General features: G+C 43.9%; 1 protein-coding gene across 4 annotated transcripts in view; it reads right to left on the bottom strand.

The window, feature by feature from the left end:
• Positions 1-11,160, bottom strand: part of fancm (FA complementation group M) — a 141,617-nt gene extending 130,457 nt beyond the window's left edge. For all 4 annotated transcript variants that reach the window (XM_072270954.1, XM_072270945.1, XM_072270963.1 and 1 more), the window contains exon 1: positions 10,418-11,160. In XM_072270954.1, coding sequence (XP_072127055.1) covers positions 10,418-10,970 — 553 coding nt within the window. In that variant the 5' untranslated portion in view covers positions 10,971-11,160. The remainder of the gene's footprint in view (positions 1-10,417) is intronic.
• Between the last annotated feature and the right edge of the window lie 1,188 nt (positions 11,161-12,348).

Here is a 12,348-nt window from a genome sequence, read left to right on the forward strand (position 1 = left end):
TCCGTCCAACGCGACACTACTTTTGACACCGTGACCTCCTGCTTCAGTTTCTGTTTGTAAGCCGGGAGGAGGAGTATGGCCTGATGGTCTGATTTTCCGAAGTGAGGTCGTGGGACGGAACAGTAGGCATCCTTGACTGCTGTGTAGCAGTGGTCAAGTATATTCGGGCCTCCAGTGGGGCTGGAGACATGTTGGTATAACTTTGGCAGCGCCTTTCTGAGGTTGGCCTGGTTAAAGTCCCCGGCTGTAATGAGCAAAGCCTCCGGATACCTGGTCTCAAGTTCACTGATATTGGCATACAGTATGTTCAGAGCACACTCCACGTCCGCCTGGGGGGGAATGTAGACCACTGTCAGTATGAGCGAGGTGAATTCCCGTGGCAGATAGTAGGGACAACACTTCACCGACAGGTGTTCCAGGAGCTTGTCAGTGCCACTGTGTCCGAGCACCATGCAGTGTTGATCAGTAGGCAGACACTACCTCCCCTCGTCTTGCCCGAAGACGCCGTGCGGTCCATCCGATGGATCAAAAATCCCTCCGGTCAGATGGCACAGTCAGGGATGGCAGGGGAGAGCCAGGGAATAGTGAGAATTCTCAGGGTACTTGTACATGAATCACTGAAAGTTAATAGATAAGTATAGCAAATAAGGAAGGTGTTAACCTTTAACACAAGAATGTTTGTAAAGAAGTCTTGCTCAAATTATTAGGGGCTTGGTAGAATGCACTGTACAAGTCTAGTCTTCCTAACTATGGAAGAATATATGTGCAAAGTACAGTATAGCAAAGCTTCAAGAAATTGATTCCTAGAATGGAGATTATGGCCCTGTAGTATTATTCTCAGATTATGACAAATGAGTGGTGACTTAATTAAAACACACAAATTCTTAATAAAATGCTGATTTATGTTTCCTTTGCCTGTGGTGACTGAATTAGTGGTCAGTCTCATAATAAGAGGTCAGTCATTTAGAAAAAGGAGGAAAAAAATATTCTACCTAGGCAATGGTGGATCATAAGACTTCAATATCCAAGACAGTTGTGGAGGCTTAATAAATTCAGGCCAAAAAGCAATAGATTTGTAGATATTAAAAAATTGGGTTAGTGCAGGAGAATGGCACCAAGATAAAAATCAACCTTAAGGCAAGCATCACTAAAGTAAGACTGTGTGGTGTTCAAGCAGTTTAAGAAAATATAAGAGAGAAACATACCACCATGCTGTCAGAGGAATATTACTCATGATATCCCTGGCCATTTCAATTGGCGTAAGATCCAAACAGAAAGCTGCAATTTGAAAAGCAACATATTCAAAGACTCAAATGAAAATGGAGAGAAATTGAGAGGGACGAGAATTTGAAATAAGTGGCTTTTGCTTCAAAGATTTACCTTCCATCTACATGCCCTTCAGTTTAATAGAACTATTGGTATGTTCCATGTGTAGTAATCTATTTCTTAATGTATCTAATATGTGAACCTGTTGGATTAGTGCCCAAACTACATTAACTCTTACTGCCAAGAGCCTTCTGGGAGACCTTGATGCAGCTCTATAGTAGAAAAATCTTATTAACAATTCATTGCAATGTGGATTAGGTAGCCCAAAACTAAAGTAAAACCAAGTACCCAGATGAGATTTGTAGATTTGAATTACATAGAGGCTTCACTAAAGAGAATAGCTCAAAATCCTTTCTTTCCATACAAAGAGTATATCAAGAGTGGAGAAAGTTAGACATCACAAATTAGGCAATTAATCAATTAATTGAGAGAATTGTCAGCGAAAGTCTGGTTGATATATTTATGGAAAAAAGCACTTAAAGATAAACAAATAGTATAAATTAGTGACCAAATGCCTACTCTTTTGATGGAAGGTACTAAATGGCAGCGGTACGTAGAGTCAATATCAGACTTACTCAGATGTCATAGCATTTGGGCTGATACCTCAGTTTGTTTCTGACCTGGGAGAGAATTCCACTAGGCCCAATCCCCTCAAAATTCAAACATACCAAAAATTTGCAATCTTTCGACCACCTAATGATCAGATGAAAATCCTTGATTTGTCAGCAGTTACATGGCAGATACTGCTGAAAAGGCACACGCATAACTTCTACTTTTAAAAAAAGTTCGAACACTCACACGATGCAAGTAAATATACAAAAGACCAGACAATGCTTGAAAAGCTACATCAAGGAACACCTGTAAAAGAATATTCTGATGAAGGGTCTCTGATCTGAAATGTTAAATGTTTTCCTTCCACAGATGCTGCCTAGTCTGCTCAGTTTTTCCAGCATATTCTGTCATTAATTTGAGATTTCTAGCATCTACAATTCTTTTGGTTTACAAGAATTCATTTACTTATATTTAACCAATGGTTAAAGAATCAAAACTTGGATTAGAATACATTAACTACAAGATTGCACAATTATGCTAAACTAGACAGGTGCTAAACCATTTAACAAACAACAAACACAATCAATGCTCTGATGTCCTACCACATCTAAATCATGAAAGATGGTGAACAAGTAAACATCAAACATGAGAAGAAGGTGGCAACTCCAAGAATATCCTGAGCCTTGGTGTCAACAATGCCCTACACAAGTGTGAAAGAAATTCAATGCATTCACAACAACATTGAGGCAGACGAGCCAAATACTTGATCCATCTCCATTTCTTCGCAAGTAACCCATCTTCAGCCAACTCAATCAACTTCATATGATGGCAAAGAAATGGCTGAGACCACTGCCTGCAGCTGTAGAGCTAAAAACCTGCACTGCTGAACTAATAGAACCTCTAGCCAAACAGTTCTAATAGAGGTACAACACTGAATTCTAGCTAAATGTAGACATTACTCAGTTGTATCCTATTCACAAAAAGCTGGACCTATCAATCTATTCTCAATAATCAAAGTAACAACTTCATCATTCTGATCAAGTAGCATGGTAGTTACTGACTAGTAACAATTTCTCAGACTTCCAGTAATGTCCCCCCACCTCCCCCTTCACTATTTTCCAATCGCTTTTCCCTCCTCACCCAGTCTCCTTGTCCACCCTTCGCCTCCTTCTAGTGCTCCTTCCCCCCTGTTCTTTCTTCCATGGCCTTCTGTCTCTTTCACTAATGAACCTCCCAGCTCTTTACTTCATCCCTCCCCCCTCCAGGTTTCACCTATCACCTTGCGTTGCTTTCACCACTCTCTCCACCTTTTAAATCTACTCCTCAGATTTTTTCTCCAGTCCTGCTAAATGGTCTCGCACCAAAACATCAACTGTACTCTTTTCCATAGATGCTACCTGGCCTGCTGAGTTGCTCCAGCATTTTGTGTACGTTGCTCCGATTTCCAGCATCTGCAGATTTTCTCTTGTTTGTGATTGGGTTACTCACCGGTGTCCCAGATTGGAACAAATACAACACAACAGAACTGAGTCAGTCAAGTAGCATTTGTGACAAGTGCTGTATCTGTTTACAGTGATTCCCAGTGGGGGCTGTCACATGTCCTAAGGGTTATTAGGGGAAACAGAAGATGTCAGGGGCATTTAAGATTCTTTGGGGAGGGGAGGAAGGGGATGTGCAGTAAGCGGCATCCTAACTTGATGCACCAGTCCTGACTGACCCTTAGTAGAGCACTTTCAATAAAAAAAGGATGAGGCACTGGAACGCAGGAAGAACCAAAGCTCTGCAGGCAGTGAGCACTCGTCATCACAACACATCCGAAACCCAGCAATCTCATCCGACCTTACCAACCGAACAGACATTACTGGGGATGCATAAATTAGCAAACAGGCTGCCCAGCAATTCCCCTTGACTCATGGCATGGAATTAGTTCATGCAATTTAACAGTTGGTAAGTCAAGTACACCTTCACCCTCTCAACTTTCTCTACAGAACTACAGAAAACAGGTCACATAACAATACAGTGCTGGCCAGAACCGAACGGTGAAATAGAGCCAATTAGTGAACCTGCCGACCCCAAGGATTCCTCTTGAGGCATTCAAAGCAACCTCAGTTTCATATGTGCGGTCAAGAACCATCTTTGGGGATTATCTACTCATTACACGACTGGTAGGTTGTTGTTCTTGACTTCCCCGATGATTCTACAGAGAGCAAGTATTTGCATTACTGTTGTGCGCTTCTGCCGAAAACCATTCCGGTTGAATCTTAGCTTAGGGTCAATGGCGGTGTGAATCCTGTTCAAGATCATCCGATTGTATAGCTTTGCTAAGATGCAGGTCAAGCTCATACCGCGGTAGTTATCTGTCTTCGTGAGGGATCCAGACTTGGGGACTGGGATAATGTTTGACAGTGACCACTGTTCTGGTTTGTCGCCTTTCATCAGTGCCATATTACATATGTCCAGCAAGACGTCGTCCAGGTCGCAGTTCTTCAGGACGTCTGGTGGTATCCCATCTGGTTCAGTGCTCCTGCCCTGTTTGAGTGCATATTTGGCCTTCTTCAGTTCCTCAATAGTGAATGAGCCATCATCGATGTCGACTTGCGTTAGTATCGTGGGTATGTCCTCTTCTTCTTCCGTGATCGTTGGAGGGCTTCCCAGCAGGTTACTATCAGCCGTGCTTACTTTCATCGGTTTTCACAAAGCTTTTGACTCCATTCACTGAGGTAAAATGCTGAAAATCCTGAAAGCTTACGGAGTGCCAGACCATCTACTGAGAGCAATAGAGTCCAGCTATACCAAAACCATGGTGAAAGTTGTATCACCAGATGGAGAAACAGCAGTGTTCGAGCTCCTAGCTGGTGTGCTGCAAGGAGAGACTCTGGCACCCTACATCTTTATAATCGTCCTTGATTACGCTCTATGTCAAGCTACCAAAGATCATGACAAGCTTGGTTTTACCATAAAACCAGGACGAACCAAAAGGGCAGACCAGTTATGCTCACAGATCTCGATTTTGCAGATGACATAGTCCTGCTCTCTGAACAGATGGAGGAGGCACAGCAGCTACTGACAAAAGTGGAAATTGAGTGCAATAAAGTTGGACTTCACCTAAACACTAAAAAGAGAGTACATGGCGTTTAACTGCGACAAAGGTACTCTCAAGACCGTAAAGAATGATACCATTAAGAAAGTCATTGACTTCAAGTACCTCGGGTCAAGAATGATGAGTTCAGAGAAGGACATAAAGATACGGAAGGCGCTGGCGTAGAGGGCTATGAACAACATGAAGGAAATCTAGAAGTCAAACCTGACCAGAGGGCTTAAAAAAAAGGATCTTCATAGCAGTCATAGAGTCCATTATCACGTACGGATGCGAGACGTGGACACTCACCAAGACTATGCGAAAGTCTCTAGATGATTGCTATACACGAATGCTCCGGATGGCTCTTGACGTGAGTTGGCAACAGCACATGACAAACCTCGAGCTCTATGACGACCTACCAATGCTCACCGCTAAAATCGAGGCAAGAAGACTACAACTAGCGGGGCACTGTCTACGCCACCCTGAACTATTTGCCAGCCTAGTCATCATATGGGAGCGCAAGCATGGGAGGATGAACCCTGGGTGCACTCCCAAGACTATGGTCAACACGCTCCTAGAAGACAGCGGCGCAGCTAATGTAGATGAACTGAACACACCGATGAGGGAGAGGGAGAAGTGGAGAGTCCGTCATCGTACCCGACACTGGCCCCCTAGGCCTGAGTCAACGTAGTAGTAGTATTCATTACATATTACTGACCTATCATTGGCTGCCTTGATTTCTCTACTCCCCTTGCCCATCTGAACATGCAGCACTCCACTCTCTGCACACCAGTCAGAATCAGATTTATTATCACCATCGTATTATAGTGTGAAATTTGTTGCTTTGTAGCAGTAACTCAGTGCGCAGACAGACAGAATTACTATAAACTACAAGATAAACAGTGCATAATAAAAAGGAACAATGAAGTAGTGTTTATGGGCTTATTGACTGTTCAGAAATCTGAAGAAGTTGCCTTGAATCAAGTGCGGGTCTTCAGGCTCCTGTACCTCGTCCCTGACCGTTGTAACATGAGGGCGCATCCTGGATGGTGAGGGTCCTTAATGATGGATGCTGCCATTTTGAGGCACTCCCTCTTGAAGACATCCTCAATGGTGGTGCCCATGATGAAACAGGCTGAATCTACAACCTCTTACAATCCTGTGCATTGGAGCCTCCATACCAGCTGTGATGCAGCCAGTTAGTAGATGGAGTCATCTCTCACACTCACAGGTGGTTGTGGTAGTTGCAGGTTTATCATCTCAGTAAGAATTTCTCAAAATTGGACCCTGGTACAAGTTTTCGATTGTTACATCAATTACCTTCATTCCATTGAAGGTCAGAAAGAGAATCATTTACTGATGAGTGTACAATGTTAATTCAATTCACAATGTAATATACCTGCACACATCAAGACCTAAATAACAATCAGGCATGGGCTCACAGTTTGCAACATACTAACGCCAGGTGGTGACCATCTCCAACAAGTCAACCGTCAATAGTGAACAGCATTATTGTAGCCAAATGCAACATCACCAACACTTGTGGGATGAGTTGGAGTTGTCATGAATGATAAACTCAACTGGACTAGACACACAAATAACAGGCTCACCAGGTCAGAAACTGGATATCCTGCAGCAAAGAACTTACTACTTGGCCTGCAAAGGCCTTGCTCTCTGCAACACACACGTACCACAGAACAAGAGCACAACAAAACATTCTCTATTTGCATGGATGAATATAACTCCAACACTTCTCACGAGGCTTGACACCATCCAAGACAAATAAAAAAAAAGAGTTCAGTTGATTAATGCTCATTCCTTCCATTGCCAGCACACTCATGCTGCAATTGGTATCATCTACAAAATTCCCTCTCTTGACCACAGTGACAGTACTTCCCTTTTGAGGAGTTAACAAAGTGAATTGATGGGGATAGGACAGTGGCAATTATACATAGATTTTAGTAAGGCATTTCACAAGGTTCCTTATGGTAGGCTGATCATACCATGATCAGGAGGATGGGACCTGTGGCAACTTGTTAGCTTAGATTAAGAACTCGCTTGCCCATCGAAGAAAGTTATGGTGGAAGGGTGGTATTCTGTTAGAGGTCTGTGACCAATGATGTTTTGCAGGTATCTGTGCTGGGATCTCTGTTATCTGAGTACATGTAAATGACATATGAAAACATAGATGGATGAGTTACTAAGTTTGCAGATGGCATAAAATGGTAGAGTTGTGCACAAATCGATTGGATAGTAAAGAATGCATATGACATGCGTGTATTCAGCGGTCAGCCAGCAAATACAAGAGTCGTGTTGCAACTACAGAAATCTTTGGTTAGCCATGCTTGCTGGCAGCAGTATTCAAGACTGAGTGGAGCCAGACCCGGTCCTAAGGACTAGGGGATGAGTTAGATACCACCCTTCGTGGCTTCAGGAGATGTGTAGGTTTATCCAACCATCTAGCTACTCCAGACAGTATTGTGTGCAAAAAAAAAAATCACAGTATAGTTTGCAATTCTGATCTCCCCATTACAGGAAAGATGTGGAAGCTTTGGAAAAAGTGCCAAAGAGATTTACTAGGATGCTGCCTGGATAAGACTGTATGGGCAAAAATGGGAAGATGGACAAACTGCTTTCTCTGGGGTGGCAACATCTAAAAATTTCATAAACTGACAGGCATTGATGAGGCAGTCATTCAAAATTTTCTTCCCACTCTAGAAACGCCAAGCAGTAGATTACATTTAATGTGAGACTGGGGAAAGCTTAAATATGATTTTTTGGAAAAATGAAGTGGTAGGTGCCTAGAACCAGAGTAGTGGTAGAAGCAGATACAATAGTGATAGAAGCATATACAAGAGTGGTGTTTCAGCAGCTGTTAGACAGACATATGACTGCACAAGGAATAGTGAGATATAGATCATGTACAGGCAGAAGAGTTCGGTATCATGTTTGGTGTAGACATTGCGAGCTGAAGAGCCTATTCCAGTGCTGAATTGTATTCTGTTCTAAAGCCCTGACCAGGGCAACAGAAACATGGGACCAAGATGCACTTCATCCTGATTTTGAAATGGCACTCAGAGAAAATCTGCAGATGCTGGAAATCTAAGCAACACACACAAAATGCTGGAGGAACTCAGCAGACCAGGCAGCATCTATGCAAAAGAGTAAACAGTTGATGGCTTCCATCAGAGACCCTGGGTTCTGATGAAGGGTCTCGGCCTGAAGTGTCAACCATTTACTCTTTTCCATTGAAATTACATTGCTCCTTTATTGTCACTAGGGCCAAATCCCAGAACTCCCTCTCAATTTACTTTACAGTGTACCTTCTTAAACTGCAATAGTTTCAAATGCCGTGTCTCTATCTCAAGGGCAAATAATGATCAGCATTAAATACTAACCTAGCCAGTGATGGCCAAGAGCACTACAATAAGTGCAGGTACAGTCTACAGGCTATCAGAGAACCAAATGGCTATTCCATGTAAAGGTAGGGACATAATCAGATGCACAACAGCTGGGGCAGGGCTTGCATGTCATTACTTCCAACAAGGTGAAAACTAATGGCATGTATCACTCCCAGGTGAGCTCAAAACCTTTTATACACACTTTGAATGGGAGAATTAACATTACACATTAACATCTGTTGAATCTGATTTTTGTCTCAGAGGCTGGCGTCAGAATATCTTTCAAGAGGATGAACCCTCATTAGATATCAGGCCCTGTTGGTGTATCCCTGACAGGGAAATGAAAATCTGTGCCAATCGAATGGCTGTAGTGTTTGAGGACATCTTCAACCTCTCACTGCCACAGTCAGTTTCCCACCTGCTTCAAAAGGCCATAAATCCCTGACCGAGAGCAGGGTGAGCTGCCTCAACAACCATCACCTGGCAGCACTCACATTGACTGCAATGAGGTGCTCTGAGAGGTCAGTAATGGCTGAACTAACTCCCGCTTGAGCACAGACCTGGACCCACTCCAATTTTGCCCATCACCGCAGCAGGTCAACATCAAATACAATCTCACTGGTTCTCCTCTCTGCTATGAAGCACCTAGACAACAACAAAACATACATCAAGCTGCTGTCCATTAGTTACAGAATCATACCATCAACGAGTTCAAATCCTGGGCCTCTGTACCTCCCAATGCAACTGGATCCACAACTTCCTTAATGGGAAACCAGAGTCAATGCAGATAGGTCATAGCATCTCCTCTTGCTGGCAATTAACCTCAAGGGTGTATATTTAGCCCACTGTTCTATACTCTCTACACATGACTATGCGGCTAAACTCAGCTCAAACACCATCTATGAATTTATTAGTGACACCACTATTGTTGGCAGAACCTCAGATGGTGACAAGGAGGTGTACAGGAGTGAGACAGATTAAGTGCTGGTTAAGTGCTTCACAGCAACAACAACCTTACAATCAACATCAGCAAGACCAAGAAATTAATCCTGGCTTTCAGGAAGGGGAAGTCAGGAGAACACATGAGTCCTCACTGAGGGGTCAGCAGTGGAAACAGTGAGCAGTTTCAAGTTCCTCAGCATGAAGATCTCAGAGGATCTATCGTGGGCCCCAACACATTCACACAATCATAGAAAACATAGAAAATAGGTGCAGGAGTAAGCCATCATCAAGGCACGCCAGTGACTCTGCTTCCTTAAGTGTTCCTTAGGTTTGACATGTAACAAAAGACTAGTAGATATCCACGGATGGACAGTGGAGAACATTCTGACTGGTTGCGTCATTGACTGGTAAAGAGATTCCAATGTGCAGAGAGGCTGCATAGCACTGCACACTCAGCTAGCTCCATCACAGGCAAACATCCACCAACCAGGAAATCTTCAAGAGGTGATGTCTCAAGAAGGCAGAACCTCACCATAGTAATTTATATTCGTTTTTATGTCTTGCACTGTACTGTTGCAAGTCAAATTTAATGACATGTCAGTGATAGTAATTATGATTCTTTTAAGTGTATTTCTAAGACATTATACAAATGCAAAGTTGAAGCACATACCATACTTGCCAACTGAATAAGAATTGTGATCAGCGGCCAGACTGCATTTACTACTCCATGTAAAAAAGTTTATAAAACAGAGAACTATGTTTTAAGGTATCTATTTACTATAAACAACCTATGGCTAACATCAGAAAAAAACCGCTATCTCAGTCATAGCGCCCAGGAGTTTAAGTAACGCCTTTATAAAGCCTTGACCAACACACAAAATGCTATGGACTCGGATTATCATTAGGATTCAGCCCCAAACGTCGAGTATACATTCCCCTCCATAGGTACTGCATGACTTGCTGAGTTCCTCCAGCATTTTGTGTGTGTTGCTCAAGATTTCCAACATCTGCAGAATATCTTGTATTTATAAAGCCTTGAGCAGAGTAATTTATCAAATCTGTTCCCAGCTGGATTCAGTCGCCAGTGTTCACATCATTTGCTATAAACAATAATTACCTGTCATCTCCGCCATGTGATTCTGCGGAATGCCCATCACTTTGTAACAAGCTTCGATCTGCTGAGCGACCAAAGGCTTGGTCGGAGCCATGAATACAATTTTCCCCGTGGGATACCAGCGATAGAAGTTGTACATCAACACGGCAGCGATGAAGGTCTTGCCCAGGCCGGTGGGCAGACACACCAGCGTGTTTTGGAAGAGCGCCGCACGGACTATGTCGAACTGGTAAGTGCGGTGTGGCCAGTTAGTCGGGTAGATCCACATGTCCCCCGAAGACAGATCGAAGCCGGGAAGGGCGGCATCGGACCCGGCCCTCTGGGCCCCAGAGCCCTGTCCGCTGCCGCCGCTGTCCAGGCTCTGCTCCGCCTCGAACACCGCCACCAGCAACACATCGTCATCCTCAACGTCCTCGAAGCCATCCTGCGCGGCGGGAGCGGTCGCGTCTCCCGGCCGCAGTCTGCGCTCCGGCGGCCTCCTGTCAGAGCGGGGCTGCGATGCGCTCGGTTTGGTGCCCCAGCTCTGGAATAGGGTCCGCTGCCGCCCGCCGCTCATTCGGAAAGCTGCTGCCAGCCGTCAAATTCAAACCCTCTACGCCGTTCAGCATCGTCCGCCGGCGGCGGTCAACCACCGCTCGAATCCGGCGCCTTACGTGACGCGCCGGGGTCAAAGGGAGACCGCGCAACTCTGCCGTCGCCAGGGCTCCGGCGCCTCTCACTCCGCCGGTCTCCTTCCTCCTCTCTATTGCTTTTCTTTTAGGCGGTTGGCAGACAGACTTTTTAAAAAGATGCATTACCGCCACCTACTGAAGTGGAGTGTGAGAAGGATCAAGAGAGCGATTAAATTCCTACCATCACCACCCAAAATAAATACTGTAATGCTAATAACAATAACTAAATAAATACCCAAAACTATTGACTAGATCCTTTTTCACAATATACCCGTTTGCTGATAATACAAATCAGAATCAAGTTTATCATCACTGATATATGATGTGAAATTTGTTGTTTTACAGCAGCAGTACAGTACAAAGGTATAAATATATAAAAATTGCAAAAAAAATTAATGAGGTAGTGTTCATTGGTTCATGGACTGTTGGGAAATCTGATGGTAGACAGAAAGAAACTGTTCCAGAATCGTTAAGTGTGGGGTTTCAGGCTTCTGTACTTCCTTCTTGATGGTAGTATTGAGAAAGGAGCATGTCATAAACGGTGAGGATCCTTAACAATGAATGCCTTCTTGGAGAGCCATCATTTGAAGATGTCCTCCATGATAGGAAGGGTTGTGCCCATGATGGAGTGGCTGAAGTCTGCAGCCCTCTGCGGCCTCTTGTGACCTTGGACACTGAAGGCTCCACACCAGACTGTGATGCAACCAGTCAGAATGCCTCCGCCATACATCTGTAGAAATTTGTAAGGGTCTTTAGTGACATACCAAAGCCCCTCATACTCCTTACAAAGTAGAGCCACTGGCGTGTCTTCTTCATGATTACACCAATGCATTGGCTCCAGGATAGATCCTCTGAGGTGTTGACACCCAAAAGCTTGAAGCTGCTCAGCCTTTCCACCGCTGACCTTTCAGTGAGGACTAATGTCTGTTCTCCCAACTTCCCCATCCTGAAGTTCACAATCAGTTCTCTAGTCTTGCTGACTTACTTGTTGAGTGTTAGGTGGCAGTGTGGGTGTGAGATAGAGTGGTGTCACAATAACAACCAATGAACTGATTGTAGACATCAGGAAGGGAAGTAGAGGAAACACATATTATACCTCATTGAGGGATCAGCAGTGATCAGTTATAAGTTCCTGGGTGTCAACATCTCTAAAGATCTGTCCTGGGCCCAACATATTCATGCAATTACAAAGAAAGCACCACAGCAGCTATATTTCATTAGAAGTTAGAAGATACTTGATATGTCACCAATGACCCACTCTAA

This window comes from Mobula birostris, chromosome 1, assembly GCF_030028105.1.
Source record: "Mobula birostris isolate sMobBir1 chromosome 1, sMobBir1.hap1, whole genome shotgun sequence".
Taxonomy (NCBI): domain Eukaryota; kingdom Metazoa; phylum Chordata; class Chondrichthyes; order Myliobatiformes; family Myliobatidae; genus Mobula; species Mobula birostris.